General features: G+C 38.2%; 1 protein-coding gene across 3 annotated transcripts in view; it reads right to left on the bottom strand.

Annotated features, from left to right (window-relative positions):
• The window catches only part of SMARCA2 (SWI/SNF related BAF chromatin remodeling complex subunit ATPase 2), a 126,578-nt gene that overhangs the window by 62,866 nt on the left and 37,035 nt on the right, over window positions 1-26,677 (bottom strand). For all 3 annotated transcript variants that reach the window (XM_086628695.1, XM_086628697.1, XM_086628696.1), the window contains exons 7-20: window positions 22,840-22,966; window positions 21,454-21,627; window positions 21,059-21,232; window positions 18,244-18,414; window positions 14,901-14,954; window positions 13,333-13,463; window positions 13,091-13,151; window positions 11,555-11,655; window positions 11,114-11,261; window positions 6,120-6,283; window positions 4,266-4,332; window positions 3,599-3,709; window positions 1,848-2,090; window positions 1,436-1,549 (exon numbers count right to left, since the gene is read on the bottom strand). In XM_086628695.1, the coding sequence (XP_086484821.1) occupies window positions 1,436-1,549; window positions 1,848-2,090; window positions 3,599-3,709; window positions 4,266-4,332; window positions 6,120-6,283; window positions 11,114-11,261; window positions 11,555-11,655; window positions 13,091-13,151; window positions 13,333-13,463; window positions 14,901-14,954; window positions 18,244-18,414; window positions 21,059-21,232; window positions 21,454-21,627; window positions 22,840-22,966 (1,840 nt within the window). The remainder of the gene's footprint in view (window positions 1-1,435; window positions 1,550-1,847; window positions 2,091-3,598; window positions 3,710-4,265; window positions 4,333-6,119; window positions 6,284-11,113; window positions 11,262-11,554; window positions 11,656-13,090; window positions 13,152-13,332; window positions 13,464-14,900; window positions 14,955-18,243; window positions 18,415-21,058; window positions 21,233-21,453; window positions 21,628-22,839; window positions 22,967-26,677) is intronic.

Genomic DNA, 26,677 nt, shown 5'->3' with positions numbered 1-26,677 from the left:
GCAGTTTTTGACTGCAAATTATCTTTAAATCCAGTAATATAAAGACTTTATACACCAATTTAACTCTTTTTTTCTATCACTCAATTTCCAGATTACAGTCACTATGTTTTAATAAGTTACCTAATATAAAAAGTCACATAATAAAGCCATACTAGTGGCTAGAAACATTTCAAGTGATGACTAAAAGAAAAAGCAGTAAGCTTCCTAATGTTTAGTGAATAAATAGAATAAAAATTATGAGGTTATTCTCTTCTCAGAAAGACAGGAGGATGAACTCATGAAAGAGAAGTGACTATTTCTTCAATGGCTTCTTTACCAAGCTCTATAAGAAGATCAAATGAAACCAATTAACAAGCTTCAGTCAACAAGTTCAGTCCTCACGGTTAGACCAATTGCTTTTTTCGTAAACAAGGTAATGGAAACAAAACCAAACATGGTCCTCTCAGTACCAGTGTGTTTGCAACTTCTAAATCCCCCTCTCCCAATGCCTATTAATGGATTTATCAAATACAGTGGCTCTAACTGGCAGAAACTCGGACAGAAATACAGATTTCAGTAACATTTTTAAATTAAGTATGTTTTATTCTCAAATAAATGCTTCTGAGGATTGTGAGAAACCAACTTTTGAAGGAACAGAAAGTCACAACAGTAATGGTGTTCACAACATTACAAAGATGAGAAAAATTTTTAAAAAGCCCTTTCCTTTGAGTACTGTCACTAAGAGCTCTTCATTCATTAAGCCAATGTTAGTCAGCTCATAACTCAACTTAAAAAAATTTCATTTTGGTATCATTTTAACCTAGCTGATCTTAGCATCAAATTTTCCAAACAGCTTCAAATTTACTTTTTGATTTAGTTGCTGTTGCTGTTCTGGGAAGAGTGAATGGGAAAAGTGATGCAGGATTGCAGAGGAGGATACAGTGGGGCAAATTGAGTTGCCCAGAGATAAAAACAATGACCTTTCAAATCAGAAGAGAATTTTATGTTCTGAATTAAAAAGTCACTAGTTAAAAACACTTGTGGAATTTCAACAAGACAATTCACACAACTCCTGGAATATTAACACAGGACCAAATTATGTCTGCTTTATAAAGCCCAGTAGTCCTTTAGGAATTCCAGTGAACTGAATCCTCAATACATGGTTGACTCACTTAAAACTGAAAAACAGATATTTTGGAAATAAGTTGCATGTCTTGTATGGATGACTACAAACAGAATTAAAGCTGCAAGACTGGTGAGGATTCCTGAGAATGCAGAAACTTCAAGTATTCAGGCTTCCTCAGTCGTCAACTTTCTTTGTAGAGTTATAAACAAAAAACCCACAACAATAACACATGCTAAAGAAGTCGTTTTCTGTAAAATAAATCTGAAAAACAAACATTACATAATGCTTAAAAAATATTAAACTCCTTCCACAACTTCTCTCATTGCAAACCTTTTCTGGCAGTTGAGACTCAACCTCTTTCTTCAATCTTCTCAGCAGGAAGGGTCGGAGCACTTTATGGAGACGACGAATAATCAGAATAGTTTCTTCCTCGTTTAAGTCCACCTACAGAAGTTTACAAAAGTCACTACAAGGCAACTCAGCATTGTCAGGTAACGTCTTCTCTCGCATGAAGGGTAAAATATGTGCAATAATTACTTGCATGTTACAACCAAATTGACTCTGATTCAAAAAAAGACACTGATATTAAAATTTTCTGGCATTATAATAAAGGTGACTTTTAGTTACGTTATGTCCCTAAGTACCAGGGCGAGTTCAAACATTAATCCTACTGTATAAGCTCCTTTCTATTTTAATCAAAGGGGTTTGTTTCTGATGTTTTAAAAAAAAAATGTTACAGTACCCTTTCTCCAGTCATGGCAAATGGAGCGTTGAACCACTGTTCAAAGGTGCTACAGCTCTTGAAAATGGTTGGGAGGAGGAAATTGAGAAGAGCCCAAAGTTCAGGCAATTTGTTCTGCAATGGAGTCCCAGTCAGCAGTATTCGCCTAGGGGCCACATAGTGAGTATTCAAGACCTGAGTCAGCTTGCAGTGATGGTTCTTCATTCGATGGCCTTCATCTACTATCATGTACTTCCACCGAATCTGTGAGAAAAAGAAGAAAAGTTGGCAAAGTTAGAGCAGGTCAGACTTAGTCCAATTCCTCCCAACAGGTGTACAACAAAAATACTCATTCTCATTTATTAGAAAAGCCAAATCAAGCATTACCCAAGACGAGTGTCCTTGCAAGCAGCAAAAATAGAAACAAACACTAGGTACGCTGAATCTGATGTTGAATTCTGACTAGAATTGCAACACCAAACAGTAGATTCCTCTCATTTCTGGCAAAGAGATTAAGGTGATAGGCCCTTCAAGACCAGAATATGGTTCACAGGGGAACAAAGAGACCATATAAACTCCAGATAAATCTGTCTGCAACAAGAACCTTGACAGGAGACAAAAGTATTTTCAGACAAGATAAGTATGCTCACAAACAACAGCAACCCTGAACTTTGTTTTGTTGCAGCTAATCATATGTTTTTATTCAAGAATGAAGCAGCATAATTATGATCATCCCATTTCAGATACTGCATCTTCAAATAAAGTTTCTATTTCCTAATGTGAAAGCTTACAGTCACAGCAGATGTTGAAAATAAGTTGCTCAAGCTCTCTATTACCATCTGTACTACCACATGGGCAGTAAACACATGTGCCACACTGACGATATGACTAGGAAGGCCTCGATTTGTACTTTCGTAAGTGGTAACTAATTCCATTTCCCAGGGCAGGTTGAATGGCATAGAGCTGTCTTTCTTATCTTTTAGCAAGGGTGGACAAAAACTAGAGGGGAAGGAAAACTCTGCAGTCTCAAACTGTTCTCAAGTGTTCAGAATTATGCTAAGAAAATGCACTGTCTTTGTAAGTATCAGAGAGGAAAAATGAATGATCTAAACATGCAGTACGTAGTAGACTGAGATAAAGTGAAAATGAACAATGAAGAGACAGTAGGACAACATGGTTCCTCCACACCTCCTTAGTCTGCTTTGTGTGTACACGAAACAGTCTTACAGTACAGTAGCTTTCAAATTAATTCATTACGTTTGAGGCACACCTGTTGACAGTGAGCCTTTAAGAACTGGGCCATGCGCAGTAAACAGTCTGGACACCAAATTCAAGATACAGGTAACTATTTAGTCATTTGGGGAAAGTGACCACATAGCTGGAAAGGCTCTACTAAGAGTGAGCTTCAGGCCAGAAACAACAGAAAAAAACTGAAATTAGGACTGCAGATTAAGTTAAATGTCATTAAGCTGAAAGGAGAAAAGTCATGTTTTTCCAAGGACAGGCAGGTATACAGTACTGATGGAACCGCACAAAGGAATTAAGTCTCCTGGCCACATTCAGGAAAATCCTGGTGTTTACAGGGAAAGAGCTGTGACTGAGAAGCCCAATCATAAACAGAGGAACGGAAAAGTAAATGAAAGGTTTAACTTTTACTGAAAGACAGAACAACAACTCAGGACTTCCCTATAAAACAAGAATGTGTTTTGTGCTATGCACGATTTGAAGTTGTCTTGAAGGTCTTGCTATTAAGTGACGACAGTCTTTATTACCTTAGCAAGGATATGTTTGTCCTTTATTATGTACTCATAAGTAGTTAAAAGAACATTAAATTTTCCACTTCGAAGCTGAGGAACAAGTGAGCGGCGCATTGCAGGTGTACCCTAAAAGAAAGAGAGAAGTGAGTAGTTACTCCTTCATCTGATGAAGAAAATGTATCATTTTTATGAATTAGGACAGAGCAACCACATGCACTTGTAATCTCACAGTACTGCAAACGATATATCAATGCATTCCAGGCTTCCTCAGAGTTCTTTCCCTAGACAGTTGCTAGACTGCAAACTCTGTTTATGGGGCACTGGAAACATGTATCTACCAGTCTAGTCTCCTTAGGAATTGCTTGGCCACACCACTGCTACAGTAGCCAAACAGTAAAGTACTCAGCTGTATATAAAATGTGAAGTAGTTACCATTCGTATTATTCTCATCAGAAGCCTTGCAGTGTGATAATTAACAATTTTATTCTGCATTTCACTTGTGAAAGTAATTACAGTTTATTACAGTCATCTTCTTATCATGATTAACTCTCACTGCTTAGTACCTGATATACATGACAAAAATTCACAAGCAAACAATTTAGAAATACATGCAAAGGCAGAGGAAAAACTGGCTCTATCCTCATTCCTTCAACTCTGTAATCATACAAAAAGCAAATCAAACCTTGTAAGATATCTTCACCACAGAAGGAGCCCATTTGTCAAATTCATATGTCCAATTGGATAAAGTCCTATCATAGAGATTATAAAGAAAAAGTAATATATTTCATCATTTGCAGGTCAAACTTTATAGATGTTTCCAAGTGGTTGCCAACTTTTCAACACATTTCATGTAATCAACCCCCATAATTAACAGTGTATTTAAAAAATGCACTTTATATACTGCAATAAAATACAAGCATCTCTGACAGGGGAGGAAATAGAAACAAGTGTGAAGCCCTCTTTCAGCTCATATTCAGGGACATCTTTGAAATCAATTCAGAACAGTATTTTATGTGCATCTTTGTATTTTGGAGCATAATAAGGATAAGAAAGATAACCCTCAACATAAAGACTCATAAGTTCCTTTATACCACTTATCATCCAAACACTGACATTACAACTTTTCAAATACAGCCTCATGAAGTTCATAGTTGAATCCATCTGTGTTCTACTTGAGTGGAACTACTTATAGTGTCACACAGTGACACTCTGCAGGTCCATTTCTGCACTGTGTTTCTGCTGTTTGATCACAACAAACAGTTTTTAGGGCTAAGCTAGTTGCTATCATGATAGAGCTGCAAAATATAATCTTGAGGTTTTTCGTTGTTTGCTGTTTTTTTTTCCCCTCTCCCTTACCAGACCTGTGATGGCAGCGGTACTAGCTATTAAGAAAAGTTAAGGAAAGGCAGTTTTTAAAATTAAGGAAAGAAATTTCAGTTCCTCTCTTTCAGAAACATCAGAAAAATCATTACAGAGTACTTCAAAGAAATCTGACTTTTTTACTTTGCCTGTGTGAATTCTGATGTTAAGAACACTCTCCCTTTTTTTTTTAATCTTTGTTTTACTTTATAGATCATCTCCCAGCCATTTCTTTTCACACTAGAGCTCATCATATGTATTCATACAATTGGGCACAGCTGTGATATTTATGTTAGTCTATCAGTTACTACTGCAGCAGTACTACCTCAAAAGAAATCAAAATAGATGTCCATGAATAAAACTTTTCCCAATCCTACAACACGTTTGCATGTTCAGCACAACTGGTGGACAAATTTTCTCATGAAAAAGCTAGGGAACTTCTGTACATCAATCAAGTCACTTACACACAAAAATATGCAAACAACCTCTCAATATCCTACATCAGTTTTAAGATGCCTGACAGTTTTTATTTAAAACACAGCACTTCACTAAAACCCACACTTCACCTTTGGAGAAAGGAAAATGCATTAAGAGAGATGTGTAAAACAAGCAGCATCTTGGAGAGCTAAGAAAAAGCCAAAGGGGGCACCACAATAAACAGTCATAATCTAGACACCTGATCGAAGTGTGAATATCACTCATCAAGGCTACATCCAGGGCTAGTTATACAGTACACAAAAGATCATCCAACCTCACTGAAGCATGATTACTTGGTGTCAGATAGGGTAACAGCTGTTTAAAAAATGAAGCAACAGATTTTTTATATCAAAGTTAAAAGTTAAACGGGCAACTGCAGGCATGTAATATGAAAGAAAATATAAAAGAAATATTATCCCCCTCTTGTGGCTTAAAAGTGAATTACAGTAAATTCACTAAGTGCCAAAAAAGAGTGGACCGTGAAACTAAGGGAATCAAGTGCTTCATCAGCCTTCTGGTCACCCTTCCAATGCCAGACATCCACCTGGGAAGAAACGATCCAAGAAAACACTGAATACATGCTCAGTGTAATCCCACTGTGCACCTCGCCTTGTAATTACATGAAAAACAAGTGTGTGTTCCGAATAAACCAGCCTGACATGCTTAGAGTGGTAATAGCAGAAAAAGATCCTTTACTTACGAAAGGGGTACAATGATGAGATAGGGGCCATTGAGTCTTTTGTGCTCCATCAGGTATGTGATGAGTGCAATAGTTTGTATGGTCTTTCCTAATCCCATTTCATCGGCTAAAATTCCATTCAGATTGTTATTATAAAGTGAAACCATCCATTCCAGTCCCTGGAGCTGAAATGAAGCACAATAGTTTCAGTTATTTAAAAGACACACAAATAATCAGCACCAGTACTACAGAACCAAGGTTCTGATGTCCTTGTCTACTTAGACTCCTTTATAATACTATATGCATAGGGATCCCTGGATATCTTAATGCCTTCCACCTCAGAAAACAAAAACAAAAACAAAACAAAACAAAACCAAAAAAAAATCAAATCAAAAAAACCCCACAAGATAAATTTCTGGAAACAGCTATATGGAAATCATCACTGATGTTTAACAGAGCCCATAATATGAAGTCAGATTTCATACATAGAGGTTTTTGTGTACTGCACACAAAGCAGCAGAAGCACTCACAGGCAACCTTGATAAATACTTAACAAGAGTTTGTCCTTCCATTTCAATACTGTCAAATGTTAAACTTTCTGCGTATATTTCATGCCATTTGCCTGTTTCAATTAAAATCTTTCAAAACCAAACCCATCACATCTGTGCAAAAGATGTAAGCCTCACGCTTGCCAACTGCATCACTGGTATGTTAAACACTTGCAGCACATGTCCATTTAGTGTCTGCTGTCCATACGGCCATATCAGAGTAAGGCCTCTTTGTCCAGTTATGCTTGAGTATAAAATTCCAGAGCTGGAAGGAAGCCAGAGTACTGTAGCTAAGAAATGTCTACGTAACAGAGTTTCACACTCCAAGGAGTACTGCTAGAAGGCACTGACTCAGATTATTCCCTTGTCACACCAACTTCCACATATGCGTGTATCACATTACTCATAAAAGCGCAAAGCAAGTTCTTGCTCCTGAGATCCAGACTTTTGGCATGTCTCATGCATGGAGAGAGAAGTAAATTAAGAGGCCTGAGAAAGTTCAGAGAGAAAACACCACATGCCTGAAGTAACATTTTGCTGTCCTTGTGACAACATATCCAAAATGTTGCCAATTTACTGGCTTTATACACATGTTGACTCATTTGTATTTATGTATTAAAGAGTTGATCACCACCAAGAGTTGATCAAAATTTGCTCTGCAACTGTATGTGCCACAAAGTAGCTTCAGAATTGAGAATAGGAAAACTGTCTTTTCGACATCATTGAACTTTCTCCACTGACATATATCAATATGAAGGAAAAGACAATCTGACCAAACCTGATAGTAAGAAATATGGAAAAGTAGAGAGTCGAGAAAGAAAAAGCACGTAAAATCTGGAGGACGTGGAAACACAGGGAGTAAAGGGGAGAGTCGCAGAACAGTCTCCTTCAGAATATTCTTGCAAGAACCAAAGCCAAGCCTCAATGTTCCTGACGTAACACTCCTTAGACAAGTGTGCCTCTTACTGCTGGTGCAACTACGATATAGAACAGACACCACAAAGAACAAATCTACTTTCAATTGCCAGATAACACACTGAGCAGCTAAAGGATCTGCTCTAATTGGTAATCCCTGTGAGTAACTCCACAGACTGAATTATTTTGCTTTGTGACACACCAGGAAATTGCATTGCAAAACATGGATCCGCATAATTTAAGAATATTTCTAAGTTCCATAAGTACTTACAGTTGAGGAAGCAAGGGAATTATCACAATCTTATTTTCCCATCCATGAGCACTTTAAGTCAATATGGCCATCAAAATAGCATTGTTATACACTATTAATTTAGTACATCAGGTAAACCTTCCCAGTCAATGAATTGGGAGAACGCAGTAAGAAGGCTGGTAACTGCATCTGTTGGCTCCCTGCTTCACTGGGTGCACAAGCTGGACAACACATTGACAATGAAGCAGCAAAAATAAAGAGGGTGTCACAGCTAAGAAAGCGGCACATACAGTTGGATTCTGTCTTGTCTTAGTCACGGCGTTTCTCAACGGTGTCAGAAAAGTTACTAAGCCTATCATGTTCAAAATCAGTCCCTGAGTGACAGGTTCCTCTGTTCATTGAGGGCTTGCAGTGAGACACCAAGAAGTGCTAAGGATTCAGAACAGAATTCAAATTCAGATGGAGTTTTGCTATGAACAAGTAAGATCACGGATTATTCAGTTTGGAACAGACCTCTACGCCAATCCCGTGCCCAAAGCAGATCCAGACGTGGGACCAGCTTGCTCAAGGCTTTATATGGTCAGCAATTGAAAACTTCTCTGAACCCTTGCTCCACAGTGGTGCTGTCCTCTTCTTTACACCCAGTCTAAACACTCTTGTTTCAGCTTTTGTTCATTGTCTCATCTTCCCACAGTGAGGAGCCCAGTATAAAAATACTAAAATGCTTTGAAAAGAGAAATCAGCTTAACTCTTGAATTTTAAATTATTTAAACAAGCTATTGTGACAGATGGCAGTGCTGAGGAACGTAAGAAGGAGAGGCTGCAATCATAATGCTTGCAACACTTAGGAAACAGTCTTCTTCCTAGTTACCTACAAGCAGAAATAGATACACATCTTTAAGACATCTTGGTGAGTAAGTATATTCTTCATTTTATGTTGATGTAGAAATAACATTCTGACTGCAGAAAAGATGCAGGTTCTTGGAGTTTCCTAGAAAGCTGTAAAACAGCAGAAGTGTTGAAAACATGTACCAAGGATATTTTCAATCATACATGGATCGAACATATATCAGAAAATCAGAAGTTCCTGACAGAGTTAAATCTGGCCAGGGACATCAAGGGCAACAAGAAAAACTTCTATAGATATGTCAGTGATAAAAAGAGATCTAGGGAAAATGTAGGCCCTCTCCCGAAGGAAACGGGGGACCTGGCTACCTGGGAGAATGAAAAACCGCCCACTGTAGGAGATCAGGTTCGAGACCATCTAAAGAACCTGAAGGTGCACAAGTCCATGGGACCTGATGAGGTGCATCCACGGGTCCTCAGGAAACTGGCGGATGAAGTTGCTAAACTGCTTTCCATCGTATTTCATAAGTCATGGCAATCTGGTGAAGTTCTCACTGACTGGAAAAGGAAAGATACAGCCCACAGCTTTAAAAAGGGAAAAAAAGAAGATCCAGGGAACTACAGGCCAGTCAGTCTCACCTCTGTGCCTGGCAAGATCATGCGGCAGATCCTCCTGGCGACTATGCTAGGCACATGGAAAATAAGGAGGTGATTGGTGACAGCCAACATGGCTTCACTAAGGGCAAATCCTGCCTGACTAATTTGGTGGCCTTCTATGATGAGGTTACAGCATTGATGGATAAGGGAAGAGCAACTGACATCATCTACCTGGACTTGTCCAAAGCATTTGATACTGTCCCACAAGACATCCTTGTCTCTAAACTGGAGAGACATGGTTTTGATGGATGGACCACTTTGTGGATAAGGAATTGGCTGGATGGTCGCACTCAAAGAGTTGTGGTCAATGGTTCAGTGTCCAAGTGGAGGCCAGTGACGAGTGGTGTTCCTCAGGCATCAGTACTGGGGCCAGTGCTATTTAATATCTTTGTTGGTGACATGGACAGTGGGATCGAGTGCACCCTCAGCAAGTTTGCAGATGACACCAAGCTGTGGACACGGTGGAGGGAAGGGATGCCATCCAGAGGGACCTTGACAGGCTGGAGAGGTGGGCCTGTGAGAACCTCATGAAGGTCAACAAGGCCAAGTGCAAGATCCTGCACATGGGTCAGGGCAATCCCAAGCACAAGTACAGGCTGGGCGGAGAATGGATGAAGAGCAGCACGGAGGAAAAGGACTTGGGAGTGCTGGTAGATGAGAAGCTCAACATGAGCCGGCAATGTGCGCTGGCAGCCCAGAAAGCTAACCGTATCCTGGGCTGTATCAAAAGGAGCGTGGCCAGCAGGTCAAGGGAGGTGATTCTGCCCCTCTACTCTGCTCTCATGAGACCCCACCTGGAATACTGCGTTCAGCTCTGGAGTCCCCAACACAAGAAGGACATGGAGCGAGTCCAGAGGAGGGCCACGAAGATGATCCGAGGGCTGGAGTACCTCTCCTATGAAGACAGGCTGAGGGAGTTGGGGCTGTTCAGCCTGGAGAAGAGAAGGCTCCAGGGTGATCTTGTTGCAGCTTTCCAGTACCTAAAGGGGGCCTACAGGAAAGCTGGGGAGGGACTTTTTACAAGGGTGTGTAGTGATAGGACAAGGGGTAATGGCTTCAAACTGAAAGAGGGAAGATTTAGATTAGATATAAGGAAGAAATTTTTCACTCTGAGGGTGGTGAGGCACTGGAACAGGTTGCCCAAAGAAGTTGTAGATGCCCTATCCCTGGAAGTGTTCAAGGCCAGGTTGGATGAGGCTTTGGGCAACCTGGTGTAGTGGAGGGTTTCCCTGTCCATGGCAGGTTGATTTGAACTAGATGATCTTTGAGGTCTCTTCCAACCCTAACCATTCTATGATTCTATTCTATGATTCCTAGTTACTAAATCCACTGAATGTCTGTAAAGCATATGAAACATCGATGTTCAGAGTAAAATATTTTTGTTTCCAAATTTGATCTATCACAGTACTGAAGTATGAGAATTTTAATTAAAAAAAAATACTAAATTTTTAAATATTGGAAGAAGAAAATGTTGTTAACCCACCACAAATGAAAACAATAAGCAGAGTTTAAATTCTAGGTCAATCAGAAGGATAGCAAAACCAATATACTACTGGTTTGCAATGAAAAAAAAATTACAGGTATCTGCAGGAAGTTGGTATTATTTTTCAAGCAGTATGTATGAAATGTTATCTGTGACTGGTAAGTGTCACTGCTTTGTCCATATAATTCCCAGACTGTAACGTACTACAAATCTTCTATTTCTTAACAAATTTTCAGTTTGCGACTTGAAACACTACATTGATATGTTGATCGTAATTCCAAGTTTTCAGAATTTTAATGATTTAATGATTCCTCACCTGATAATGTTTTAGTGTACCATTAATAAGAAGAGAAGACTGCTTTTCCACCCTTTCTGTGATCGCGTGAGCAACAGTGTAGTAGGACTGAGACCCTCTAGCACTATACTGCATGCTATATTCATCATCCACATCTTGTTTGGCTGTCCTGGAAAGTAGAAAAAGAACTAAAGTGAATTCCCACAAAAAAAAACCCAGTTTTTTTGACCACAGGTCACATACATACGCCTAAAGAAACAGTGCAAATCCCCAAACGTGGTGAGTACACCAAAGGGTGCAAGCTACTTTATAAGCAGTACACAATACCGAATGATCATGTTCCTTCTCCTGCAGATGTTCATGCCAGAGAAGCTACCATAATTCAATGAGCAAGCTACTCTTGGGAAACACCATTGTAAGATATCAATTCCTATCAAAAAACAGCACCTAGAGAACACTCACTCAATGATTTGTTTTGCATCTTTCTCAGAAACTTCCTCACTGTTAGGATCCAGCAGTATCTTCTCCTCTGCTTCTAACCTGCTTGATTCTTCTTCATCATCCTACAGAACACAGAAAAAAACAGGGGTGCTAGGAGGTGCAACATCTTCCTAAGTCATACTTTCAACTGGCATTCACATATGAGGAGTTTTCGATATACATTAACCAACAGGAAGTCATGGCACTTTGAAATAAGAAGTATTTTTCCCTTTAATGATCTTATTTTTAAAAACCTTACTCTTGTCTACTGTGTTCATGGAGAGGATTTCAATGCCATGTATATGTTTACGTCATATTCTAGATGTGTGATAACTTAATAAAGCTTAAAAAGCTTAAAAAGCATTGCTGTTTTAGGCTTCTAGTATCTTAACCTTTTAAAAACAGACTACATTTTTACTCTATTTTAAAATAACTTGTCTCCTGGCTACAGTTGCAACAGATAACCAACAACTTAAAATCTCACTAATGAAGCTGAACAAAACACTGCTCTGAATTCTGCAAGTGTATTCTTCTACGAATGAGTTTCCCAGCTCTAAACAACACTGCTGCTAAAGGGTCTGTCCTAAAAACATGGGCACATCTCTTTTAACATTCCTTCTATCATTTGACAGGTATTAGGCCCTCCTCTCCTATCTTAATACTGAAAGTCTTGTAGAGTTACTTTAGTAGTAATTAGTCCTACAAAGGCATGTACCTGTAACATCATACAGTCCAGTCAGATTCAGTGGTCATTTGGTCTAGTATTGTAAAGACCGCTAGACTTAGGAGATCTGAATTCTATGCCTAGTTCTGCTACTAGCCTGTTGATTGAACATGGTCCTTCTCTACTCCTCCTTTCTCCTCTCCTTTAGAAAAATGGTCTGAAAAATGGTATGCAAGTTATCGGTATTTATTATTCCTAGTATCTAATACTACAACCCTGCAGGGTTGGGATCTTTGTGTGTGCAAATTTTAAGATTATTTTTGGAATTTTTGTAATAATAGTATTTAAATCACCATTAAAATACTGAATCAAATAAGTCTACCCTGAACAGTCAGAACCTAAATCCTTGACACAAACCCTAACTTTTTAAGAAACATAACATAAATAATAAATGTGTTATTTACAATTGCCAATAAAACCTCCAATGCACAAACATTAAAGATTTTAACTTCATTCAGCACAAAGCCACAATACAGCCTCTTCTGACACATATTTTAAAATAGGACCCTGCTTATATTTTCTGGTTTATGATTATTAATAGTCAGACTAAAATATTTACTTTTCTTAAGCCAAATTACCAGTTATGCATTTACAGCATATATAAAGGGCAACTGCTATAAACCAAAAAAGAATCACAAAACCAGTTACTTTCCCTGTTTGTATTATTCTTAAAACACCTACACACCTGCTATCACTTTCCCTTCCTTGTGACAAAGAGGAAAGCTCCACATGGAATAACGGTTTGTATTTTACTGTATTACTTGTCACAGTATTTTTTTTTTAAAGGCACATACCTCCTCTTCATACTCAGAGCCACTTTCATCTTCACTGTCTGACCTGGGAGCAACTTCATAGCTGTACAAAGATGACAGAAAGATTACGAATTAGAGATAACAAGAGGAGGGAATTAGGTTCAATACATCTCGTACTCAGTTTACACATAATAAATTAAAAGAGGAATAGAACAGAAAAGGTAAGAAGCCCATGAAAAATATCAACACAAATAGAAAAACCAGCCTACTTGTATGCTGCTTACCCAGGGTTCATTTCCAGCCAAGCATCCAGCTGACTTGCTTTTGGTGCTTCCGGTCCAAGAAGAACTTTGCCTGTTTCAGTGTGAGTCACTTTGACTGGAAGGTCACTCATCTGACTGCTCTCATCTATGGGCTAGAAATTCAAATGAAATTTTATACCGTAAGGCAAATGTATTTCATGTCTGTCATACGTAATAAAAAGAACTAATAGCGCCTTCAAAATTCCAGATCTGAACAAGCAGTGAGTTTAGTATCAGAAGACACATGGCTATGAAACAAACACTGAGTCACAGTATTTCTGCGTGTAACGTATTGATGTGACATCCACAAATGTATCACAGTATTCCAAATAAACTAACGAGAGCAGCAGGGAAAAGAATACACTGTTGGCTTCTGTGAAACAAGGTATGTATGCTTATAGGCATTTAATCCTGTTACTTATACCAATGGACATCTGTAACACAAAAAACCCATATATTGCCTGTATGACCTTTTCTCTTACGTGGAGAAACAAAGATGTAACAATCCAGCTATTTTTTTAAGTAAAGAAGGCCTGTTTTAAATATCCACTGTGCTTACTTCTTCAATTAAGCTGATAAAGCACCTGCAATAACAAAACCTTGTACTTATTCTTGTGCTCTAAGAAAATGAGAATAGCATAATTATTTTTTATGTTATTTCTTTGCAAAACTTTTTGCCTTCTACTACTGCTTCTACTGAAGAATCCTTACCTAACACATGTATATATATGAACAAGAAAAAATAATTCTGAACAGTTATAAATACACTGACTGACAGAGTATAAAACTCACCCCATTTACATAAATATTGAAGCTACAGGAATGTTATGTGCATTTTCATTGTGCAACTGTAACTATATTAAATGATTTTGCCATAACTCTTTATTAGCAAAAATATCACTTCCAAGTATAAAAAAGACCAAAAATATAACAATAAATACATTTCTAAAGTCTTTACATAAAATCAAAATGGAACAGAAAAATGGCATTAACAGAATAGCTCTTAATGAGGCAGCATATGCTCTGCTACTAAATTAAAAATATTATTCAAAGAATGACACAGAAAAATTACTCATTTCCATTTGCTTCTGAGGAAGAAAGAACTTTCAGCCATCATAATACTATAGTATGTCCTGTGTCTGAAAGGTAATTATATGCAATGTCAACAGTATATTTTTATAAAAATGAGAATCTATAATACATTGTGTTTACAATTTCATTTTAGAAAGTAAATTATGTCTACACAAGGACTGCAAGAAAGTCATTTACTTTAAGCATACAACAAAGCTGAGGGGGATTCTTCTGCATACTCAGTGACAGATTCAATATATTTTTCTTTTAGTCTTCCACTTGCTGAAGGGAAACAGGCTAGCATAAATGTTAATCTAGATAATTTTTATTCCTGGTTATAAACAACAGCTCTTCTCAGAACATTTGTGGTCCTGATTTTTTTTTTTTTAAGCTACAGCAGTGACACACAGAACAATCATTGGAAAGTTTTTTTTTAAAACAAAACAAAACAAAAAAAATACAGCTTGTAAAATTCATACCTCTCCATCAGGACCAAGACCAGATGCCATTCCTTCTGCGTTTTCTTCAGCCTTCTACAACAAATGGAAGTGAAAATTATCACGGTCAGATTACAAGTATGGAGAGAATATTTTATATGACGTAAGCGTTTTGGACCATCAATATGTTTCCCTCTATTTCTGAATAGCCTGGGATGCACACAATTTAAGATGTGGGTAGATATAGGTAGAGATAGGCACAGAGTTACTACCACACACATAAACCATTTACAAGTATGAAGAGGGTACCTACACCACCTTCAGTTACTGTAATAAATCTGCATTTAAGAAGTGGCTAGCCTACTGAATTTCTGGACCAGACCCAGAGCTCAGTTGCTTACAGACTGTGCTAATACACATAAAATAATAATTAATTTTCATGTGATTTACTACTGATTTCCTTTAAAGTGTTTTAATCTCAATTTCAGATGTGTTATCATGCATCGCAGATTGTATAATTGTGCAGGCACTTTTATTTTGGGTATGTACACATTTTTTTTTGGTCTGACAACTAACTAGAAGTGGTATTTTTGGAGTTCTTTGCACTGTATCTCAATTAAGTCTAGACCGCAATTACTCAAATTACGAAGAAAATCCAACCTTGACTCTTAGCTGGAGTAAGCTAGATTTTTTTTTCTCCCCAGGCCACTCCAAGAAATAATCAATCTGGCTAAGCTTAATCCTAGTCTAAAATCCTTATAATGCTCTTTAATACACAAAAAAATGACCAGAAGGAGAGGTTTATAAAGGCTGCACAAACGTCATTATGGTCCTGCTCAATGTGACAATAGTTGATGCTCAGTAAGAACAACATCAATTTGAGCTTGAAGGCTGCATCCTTGAGCATTCTTGTGCAGCAAGTTTGTCTGCTGATGAAGAAAGGAACTGTACCAGAATTGAAGACTTTAAACAAACGGAGGGGCAGGATAAGTTACGATAGCATATATCTGGCCTCGGCTGAACGAGCTACATTGACTGAGGATATTTCTTCCACGGATGAACAACAAGGGGAGGAGTCCATACTTTGCACATAAGACTGCTCTCTAATATATAAAGATTGTTATAGCTTAGCTACAGTCAATGGAAAAAAACTTACAACTCAAACACACCACTACAAATAAGCAATAAGCATCAGTGCTGTTCACTATGCAGAGATCTGATCCTGCTGTGAGAGCAGAAACATTTACAACCTATAGTTATAAATGATTTTGGAAAGAAGAAACATATGTTACAAAGGAGATAAATGTAAACAATGACAGATACTTCACACTTGTATTTTAGGCTATGCAAAGATGTCTTTAATCTTGACAATTTAATCCTTGGCAAGGAAATACTAATTTTACAAAAGCAGGAAGCTACATTTTCTTCATTCTCCATATAATGACGGGAAAAACTCATCATTAAATAAATGATAAAGATGAAAGGTTGCATAGCAAGTTAAACTGGCCTATCAGATGAAAATTTCATCTGGAGTTTTTTTGTTTTGTTTTGTTTTAATTCATGACCACAGTGAAGATGTGGGACACTAGCTGAACAGGAGGCTGGAGACAGAAGACATCGATACCAGAATGTGAAAAAAGCAAAGAGAGAAAATCTACCATAAAGATTTCCAAACTGTATTTCAGAGAAAAAACGGGCTATTCTGAAATTCTGTTCTTTTAAGAATATAGGGTTCACTTGGATATTATAAAGTGAGAGCCTGGCAAAGACAAGAAGTACTTCTTCACCACCTACTTCCTCACTGCCATTTCTAGGACAAAATTCTAACAACTCTCTTCTCTCATTTCTCTGTAAGGACAAAACATTTAACTACAGGTGTTAGTAGATTAAACTGTGTTTTACACGGATTACAAGACATAAAAGGCTAAGTATTAAAAGTGTATGATTCAGAAAAGGACACAGTGCCCACTAACTTCAATGAGTACTGCAGCCATGCAACAACAAATTCATAGAATTATAAATTAAAACAAAGGATAATATTTGCGCGCACTCCTCTATCCTTGACAGATGAGCAAAAGCTTGGTGGAACTTAATTGTAAACAAAAAGCTGCAGATGATCAAGACAGCTGAGATTTCTTTTCTGCTGATCTTCCTTTAGGTTTTAAGCTGTGATATTTATAAGCACTGAATATTTATGGGGCATATTTCCTTTCTACTTCGGTGACAGAAAATTGTTTTTACTGACATGCCCAGAAGACACCCTGTTCCTCACACATACTTCAGCTGAACTGACACAGAAATAGAACCATATCACAGGCGTGAATTGTTGAAGGACTAATATTTTTCATTACAGCAGTGCACTTACTTCACACACTATCTTATTAAGGATTATCTCTACTGTGAATTCTGTACATTAAATTCTGTTCTCATTGGTAACATGGGTCACGAACCCCGTTTAAGTTACATCTTAACTTTGTGGGCGGGGATTGATTCCATGAACAACACACTCTCAACAAAAAGTACAGAGCTTTTGGAGAAAACATGGAGCGGTTTTTAGGCCATTAATCTCAAAAATTAGAATTTTTTATATTCTGGTATTTACTAGCTTATTTAGAGTGCTGCTTGTAAACCATGTAAACATAATGTTTATATTTGTATCAGTAATTAGTAGCAAACCAGGCATGGAAATGGATTATAAAAATCCTCTTATCCATCCTGCAAGAGATGAAAGGTACTCGGAGGTCACAAAATGACTAATCATTATTTAATGATTATTTTACACACAGAATTATTCTTTTCAAAAATAGCACTACTCAGTTTCCACAATGACTCTCTTTTACAGGGTAAAATATTGCATAACAAGAAAGGTTCACTTGAAAAGCTTCAATTAAATGTTAAGAATACACAACGAACAACATTACTGGCAGAATAAGTTCTTTTTCTCTAGGCATTTCCAATGGTCCTACAAAACGGACTGAGCCAAATGTAAAATGTGGAGGTCCAAAAAAGTTACCCTGTATGAAACTGGTATACAAACGAGACTTTTCCCATCTTATTCATACAATGTATTTTGGATCCATCGGATCCTTTTCCGGTACTTTAATCCTAATTTACATGTCTGCTTCAATTTTGCCTGTAGAAAGTTTATCAGCAAATCAATGTTAACAGCCCGCAATTTTCGAATCCTGCCTCCTTCTCATGTTCTTTGGAATTAATTCTAGCAAATTTCTCATATATTTCAGTGGAGAGAGATGAGTTCTCTCAGTGTTACGAATCTGGCAGTCACCCTGGCACGTGTATGACAACTGGTTATCATTACATTTATCAATATTAAAACTGGATTTCCAGGACAGATAGCCTAAAAACACCAGCTGTAACTACTTACCTTCTTTCTTCTCCTTCTCTTCTTCTTCTCTTTGGCTGCTTGTGCCTGTTTATGCTCCCATACCAGGTTAGTCAAGTTAGCCACATACTCATCTGTCTGCTGCAATAGGTAGGCCAGGCGTCTATCTTTCTTTTGGTCAATCAGCTTACGGTAGCCTTCTTCATCTTCAGCCTAGCAATACAAAATAGACCTCAGCCACAACAGAAATGCTTCCAAAGAAACATTTTCAAAGACATGAAGTGCAGTTGGCCAAACTCAGAGGAAGAACATGGGAGCTGGATGCAAACTCGCATTTAGTCCTTTTCCCAGTATGAATAAAAAACTTTTTCTTTTAGGTGTCAGAAGAAAATTTTCTTTGGGGCAGATTATCATCTTTCTATTCTGGTATTATTTCATCTTTGATACAGGTCACTACCAGAGACCAGATTCACAAACTAAGCCATATCTCTGAGTCATTCTGACAACTTCTGCATTCTTATGGATCTGCACAAGTGTGTTGTTAGGAGTAATACACACCAGAAAATACTATTTTCACATGCTGTGAAGACATAATGCAGCATTTGAGCACGTCAGAAAAATACAAGGAAAGCAGCAGGGATGCCTTTGTCAATTTTGGCTAAAATAACAAATAAATAAGTGTATAATGCCTTATAAAAAAAGACATATGAGTAAGAAATATTTTAAAGATGATTGTTTTAAAAGACAGCACTCTGGGAGATATAAAAACTCTCCTGCCTTTGTAGAGACACCAGAACTGCAGAAAGTTGGCAAGAACAGCTGTAACGTTCAAACTGAGCCTATAAAATTCAGTTGTAGTGTTCGAGCCATCAGAACTACAGCACTCAATACCCAAGTTCTAAGAATTTTTTATTATCATTATTACTGAATACACAGTCATTGTAATCAAGCCAAGGTACTTCCTTTACACATTCAAGGTTGTCTCGACAGCATGTTTTGAAATCATACCAATGCCCATTCCTGCATATGAGATATACTAATATTAACAAGCTGTGATACCATCACCACTTCTAATTGTAGCCAATGAAGGACAAACTGTGGAATTAATTCAACATTCCTGAAAAGATATGCAGAGAGTTTTATACACAGCACATTTTCCTAGACCACACTCAATATCTGAGAGGAGATGTTTGTAAAAGCCCCTAGTATGTATCTGCAAATTCAAAATTTATCACAACTAGACTAAAATTAAAGAGGCAAAATAAACCCACTAACATAGCACCCAGTTTGCTTTTGCAGAAGGATTTCATTGAGCAGGAGGGGAAAAGACAGAATTCTGAGTGCAAAGCCCCGAAGTGAAAATGCCTATGAAGTGCTTTATCTATCATAAGAGCTTAACCACAGCCTTGCTGAAGCAGTCTTAGGAGAAAGCACTGATATTCTGGAAGCACTGGTATCCTGCACCCTTTTTAGACATTCAAATCTACTTCATATTTTTCAGCAGTGGACATCTTTATTTTTTATTGTACTACACGTTAGACTGACATAAACTCAACCTCATGATGTACAAAAGCATTTCCAAAATATCAATATTATCTTCTTACTAATCAGCTCTTTTTTCTCTCTAATAAGTAACATTTCCATGAGCTTTGTTACACAGACTGCTGGCAATTTAATTATAAAAAAAGCTCTATAATGCAGATTACTACGTAATTTTAAGAAATGCTCTGGGGCCTAAACATTTGTTATTCTCTTATGCAAGTCCTTCATTTACATTTTACACACACTTTCGTTTATAAGTTTTTATAATTTTTATATTTATTTATTTCTACATTTTGTTTTGTGATTTTTTAAAAATCAAACTGTTCAGCCCTTATTCATGGCAGGAATAGATTCTGGACAGGGACTAGAGTTTTGTCTTACATCTGCACCCATATGAGATACTTACTGGTTTTTACTAGCATGTTTCAAAGAGAGCATGTCATTTCCCATTCAATTCTATGTTGATAAAGTGTTAATAAAGTGTTAAAAAAGAGCTAGCCCATGTTTTGAAGAAATTTTTTCAACCCCAGTTGCTAACATACTTGTACATACACACTAATCTGTCTACATTTTAGATTTCAGAATTATTTTAAGTCCTGAATTGTAGGCAGCCCACTGTTTGGTTCCACAGCGTTCTGAAAAGACACAGTTATACAGAAACCCATTCTACTCTGTCCTAAGAACGATATAACTGATATTGTGCATGTGCAAGGAAAGGAAAACTATGAAATAGTAAGGAGGAATATGTTCCTGGAGCATTAATGGGTAGAAGCATCTGCTATTAATTCTCAAGATACATACATTACTGCTTTTGGATACATATTTTTGCACGTGAAATCAGCTTTATGTAAAAGTTGCAGAGTAATGACATGAACAAGTAAATCACACAGAATCTTCAAAACTATAAACCTAGAAATATAACACAGTCCAGTATTTACATAATGGACCAATACTCCCGCAATTATGTAACAGCGTTATTATATAAAGTTAATGATTAAGTCTTAAGAGATTAAGTGATGTTATACACAAGTGGCTATGCTAAGTTTTCATGCTGGTAGAAAAAACAATTATTCTTATCAAAAACTGTAAAGAAAGAAGTAGTCATAGGTTAAAATGAACAGTGTCCCATTCACTACCATCATCAGAAAAACACATAATTAAACTGCAGCAGTTTTAGATTTACACCTTCTGCGTTACAGAGGCTTTATTCTGCAAAGGAAATACATGGGTGTGGCTGAGACTGCATATGAAACATTAAAAGGATACAGTATGTCATTTTAGCTAAAATAACCATATTCTTTCCTTTACTCCTTACCATTAGTCTCCTCATTCTTTCTTTCTCAATTCTCTCAGTTTCTTTTTTCTGCTCACGCTCAGTGTTGGCATGCCAAGTTGCCACAGCTTTAGAAAGTTTCTGAATTTTCCCAGCGACTGACCGGTGGTACTCTTTAAAATCTTTAGCATGCTGCAATATGCTATTCAGGTATTCCTAGAAAGAGAAACAAGTTAATGCAGACACTTGGGCAAAGCACAGGATTTGAAATCAGGAATACAGACGTCCTAATCTTATAATTTTCCAACTGCTTATCACACGGAGCTTTTTTAATCTTAGAAACTCCGAAGGTAAATAATATATGTAATAGAGAAGACGCTCACAGCAACACAAGGTGCCTTACTGTCATGGCACAAACAGCTCATAAGTTAAAATACCTGATGCTTCTGCCTACGCTTCCTCTCCTGTTCTATCTTCTGCTGTTTCTCCAGCTTTTCGGTCATACGGGCTTCCCTTAAAGTCTGGCGTTTGCTTCGTTTGTAGGCTTTGGAGTTCAATGCTGTCTCCAGTGTTGTGTCACGACGCATACAAGCTACTACCTCTTGTCTTAGCTACCAGTGGGGAAAAAAGAAGCTCTTTAAAAAAATATATTGTTTTTAATACATGGAGGAAAAACTTTAAACACTGGTATGGCAGAGTAAAACATTAACAGCCCACAAGACGCCCCTGCCTCATCTTCCCTTTCCATTACAGTTCTAAAAAGACCCAGCATCTATACAGTTGCAGCATCTATGTCTGTCTCCCTGAACAAATCTTAAGTCTCCACAGGATGGACAAAATTATTAATTGCTCTTAATCATCATTTCTTCCTTCTTTACAAGATGCTGCAAATGACCATCCTACTGCAATGAAAGGGGCTAGCCAAGATGTTATACCATCTAAGTAAAACATAAATGAACAACATAGATAACATACTTTCTAGAACTGGACCTGAACATAGCTTACAACTCATTTCATTGACAGCTGCACATGAGACAGCAGGGAGACATAAATGTTAAGGGCTTGGAACAGTATTGCCACAGTTCCAGCAGTACAGCAAGGAGAGCCTGCTGCTTTTCATCTGACCTCTGACAAAACTTCATTACAAAGGAGTGCCAAGGGTAGAGGGACGGAAAACTTGGACATCATGGCACAACTACTGCAAGGCTTCTGTCAGGAAGTATTTTTGCTTGACCTTCTACATCACATCTTTGTTCTTCCAAACTAGTTAGAAAGCCAATGGCAAGAGGCCCACAAGAGTCTGGCAGTGTGACTCCTTTTCTGAAATTCATTTGCTGATACATGCACTCAACATCCAACTCATATCTCAGGTATGATCTTGTTATGCTTGATTTTCAACGTCTGTGTGCCACAGACAGATCACAGAGAAATACTACATGCAACTCCTAAAACAGAAACCCATGAAAAATATGAAATACGTCCACAAAGAGGTGTCTATTGGGATTTGTGTTCAAAATCAGCTTGCAGCCTGTCCAGCTCTTGTTTTGTCTTTGTGCCAATGCCATGTTCATTATGAAAGACATAGTTCTACGGCTGCACTTCAGACTAGAAGACACAGCAGGAAGCAAAAAGAACACTTGCATATTTTTACTAACAAAACATAAACATTTCTGTGACGTGCTTATCAGTGAAGTCTGCTCTCATGCAAAATCTCCTGCTTAGGTTCAGTGATTCCGCAAAATCCCTTGCCAGTTTACTCATTGCTAAACGAATACATTTGGCTGTGACCTCTAAGAGAATTTTCATGAAGCAAAAGGCATTACCTGCCGCTGGAAATTCAGTAACCTAAGTGCCTTCAACTCCACCGTAGCTTTGGTTCGCAGATCAGGAGGCAGAGAACCAGGCAAGTTCTCCAGTTCCTGGATTCTGTGAGCAATTCGAGCCTGCAGCCTAAGTTAATAGAAAATTGGGTGAGACACCAGAAGAAATCTATAAGTGGCTATCAAAATCATACAGTAAAAACAGGCAATTTTTCTCAGGTATTTATTTGTCTTTTACTAACTGCTTCTGAACTAACATGTTTTTGCACAGATGACATTAGGTATTCTTTTCCACTTTGAAAATAAATTGCCAAATACTGAAAATACCCCTTGGTCCTTCTTTTGATTTTGACAAGTATATGTGTGAAAAGAAACTTAAGAATTTTGTTTTACTCATGCCCACAAGTCTATGGGGCCTGATGGTATCCACCTGAGGGTCCTGAGAGAGCTGGCGGATGTCACTGCCAAACCCCTGTCCATTATCTTTGGACAGTCTTGGCTCACTGGGGAAGTTCCGCTGGACTGGAGCCTGGCGGATGTTACCCCCATTTACAAAAAAGGGCGGAAGGAGGATCCGGGGAACTACAGGCCTGTCAGTCTGACCTCGGTGACGGGCAAAGTCATGGAACAGGTTATCTTGAGTGCTATTAATGAGCACATACAGGTTAACCGGGTGATCAGGCCCAGTCAACATGGGTTTATGAAAGGCAGGTCTTGCCAATCAAACCTGATCACCTTCTATGATGGGGTGACCCGCCTGGTTGACGAGGGAAGGGCTGTGGATGTAGTTTTCCTTGACCTCAGAAAAGCCTTTGATACAGTCTCTCATAGTGTTCTGGTTGAGAAACTGATAACTGCTGGCCTGGATAGGCACACCCTCCTTTGGGTTAAAAACTGGCTGGATGGCCGGGCCCAAAGAGTGGTGGTAAATGGGGCTAAATCCGGCTGGAGGCCGGTCACCAGTGGGGTTCCCCAGGGCTCAGTGCTGGGTCCAGTTCTGTTTAACATCTTTATCAATGACCTGGATGAGGGGATTGAATGTACCCTCAGTAAGTTTGTGGACGACACCAAGTTGGGAGGCTGTGTCGATCTGCTTGAGGGTAGGGAGGCACTTCAGCGGGATTTGAACAGACTGGATAGTTGGACTGAGGCCAATGGCATGAGCTTTAATAAGGCCAAGTGCAGAGTCCTTCACTTGGGGTGTAAAAACCCCAAGCATCGCTATAGGCTCGGGGAAGAGTCGCTGGAGAGCTGCCTGGCGGAGAAGGACCTGCGGGTGTTGGTTGACTACCGGCTTGATATGAGCCAGCAGTGTGCCCAGGTGGCCAAGAAGGCCAATGGGATATTGGCGTGTATCAAGAATAGTGTGAGCAGCAGGAACAGGGAAGTGATCCTGCCCCTGTACTCGGCACTGGTGAGGCCGCACCTGGAATATTGTGTCCAGTTTTGGGCCCCTCGCTTTAAGAGAGATATTGAGCTCCTGGAGCGAGCCCAAAGAAGGGTGACTAAACTGGTCAAGGGGCTGGAAAATAAAACTTATGAGGAGCGGCTGAGGGAATTGGAGCTGTTTAGCCTAAAGAAGAGGAGGCTGAGGGGAGACCTGATTACAGCCTACAAGTACTTGAGAAGGGATGGTGGGGAGGTAGGGGAAGGGCTCTTTACGTTAGTGATGGGTGATAGGACAAGAGGAAATGGGTATAAGCTTAGTCAGGGGAGGTTCAGGTTGGATGTTAGAAAGAATTTCTTCTCTGAAAGGGTTGTCAGCCACTGGAATAGGCTGCCCAGGGAGGTGGTTGAGTCCCCATCCCTGAATGTGTTTAAGAACAGGGTGGATGTACTGCTTAGGGACATGGTTTAATGGGGGATTAGGGACGGCTGGACTGGATGATCTTTAAGGTCTTTTCATGTATTCCTGGAACAACACAAAGGAGGTAATATGGCATTACTGCAGAAGACTAACTTAGTGTCCTCAAGAGTGCAAAAAATTGAAGCAGAGTTAGGTTAGTTAAGTTTTTCATATAGACTAAAAAGTAAATCAAGAAGGGTTACTTCCTAATAAAAAAAAACTTCATTAAAAGCTATAGATATTTTTCCAGGCCTGGAGAAGTTAATGATTCCTACAGGAAAAATATTCATTCAGAAAATTATATTGGTATATTTTGTTCTTTCAAGTGTATGTACTACACCAAAAAATGTCCACATTTTGTACAACTTCACCTGTCATTGGGCATTCCAGTTATTAAGAAGAGATTTTAGTGCACGAAGGATGCAAAATCTTGAGAATTAAGTGGTTTTCTTGGAGATTAGATGTACTATTGTACATCCATACAAAAAAGCAGCCAAGATGCACAAAGAGAATATGTTCTAAATCACTGATGGGTGGTCTGCTTGTTGCTTATTCACACATGGATGTAATCGTGCATCACAAGTATGATTTATTATTCTATTTCACTCCCCAAATAGCTGCAATGCTTCTTCTGAAACCATCGCCCACAAAAATTTACAGTGAAATCCCAGTTTCACTGACTTTAATGAAAATGTAAGGGAACAGTCACAACCCACCCAAACTTCTCTTTTGAGCTGTGAGCTTAGAAAGGCAGCTGAATACTGAAAATATTTTTTTTTCTTTTTTTTTTTAGCATTGAGTGTTCCTTCTTGTACTGTACAAAAGACAAGCACAAAAAGTTAATCTAGGTTCTTCCTAACATAGCTTATGGTTTTAGACGACTAAGTGGATTAATCACTTTGCAAATAAACATGAAGTGAAATGAAATGAAATGTTTACTTATTAGTCCTGCCAGATTGGCTTGTTACTTTTAACTCCAGGTGTAGAATAGGTGAAAGTGCCTGCTGATGTTTAAAGTTTACACAGTTTCAGAAATTCAAGCAAGAGCCAAAGTTGGGCTGGGGTCTACATTTCTGTTGTCTAAATTATTAATAAAAACCCAAATATACAACTTTTTTGAGATATGACTAAACCTAATGCAAGCTTATAGAGTATGCTTATTATGTCCCATCATCACACTAAGCAGTCTAACTCCATATAAAAGACTCTTCACACTGTTGATCATTTCCTTTGCTTTTCTCAAACCAGGTTTATAAAAAGGTTGATCAGAAATAAATGCACATGAAATTTTATCGTTAAATTATAAGGCAAATTATCATTTCCAGGATAATTTTTCCTCCAATTTTTTTTCTTCCGCATGTTGAAATGACTGCAAAAACAGAGGTCTGCAAAAAGCTTACAAACAATGACACTTCTACACTTCTGTGGGTGATTACCCTTCTTTTATAACCCAGCCAGAGGGAAGGAATAGGAAAAAAAACAACAGCATTTCTAAGTCAGTACAGATACTACCTCAGAAACCTCTCACTGAAACACAGGTCTGTTCTCTACTGAAATAAACTTCCAGTCAAAAAAGTTTAAACACTAATGGAAAATAGCAGCCAGATGGACTACATATAACACAAAAGAAAGGAACATACTTTGACGCCATTTTATTTCAGACTTTCCTAAAGTACTAATTATATTGCCTAGGGTAGTAGCAGTAGTGGCAACAGTAGTAATATTTCCTTGAGTAGTCCGTAGGATTTTTAAAAGAATTTCATGACAGACATCCCAACTCAACTGAAAGCCACAACTACTTGAGGTGTTTCTCACCACAGCCACCTTCTAGTCTTTAAAGAAAATGACTGCAGTTTGCTGGACTATCGATATCTTCACAGAAAAACACTAATAGCTATTAGGTAAAAAGACTCCAAAGAAAAAAGATTCCTAGCTGCTTTTTATAAGCACTTGAAGGATATAATCTGACCATTTAAAAGATGTATTTAATTAGTC

Source organism: Tauraco erythrolophus, chromosome Z (genome assembly GCF_009769465.1).
Source record: "Tauraco erythrolophus isolate bTauEry1 chromosome Z, bTauEry1.pri, whole genome shotgun sequence".
In the NCBI taxonomy this organism is placed as follows: domain Eukaryota; kingdom Metazoa; phylum Chordata; class Aves; order Musophagiformes; family Musophagidae; genus Tauraco; species Tauraco erythrolophus.
Note: the sequence above shows the minus strand (reverse complement) of the source record. Positions and strands in the feature narration are given on the sequence as shown.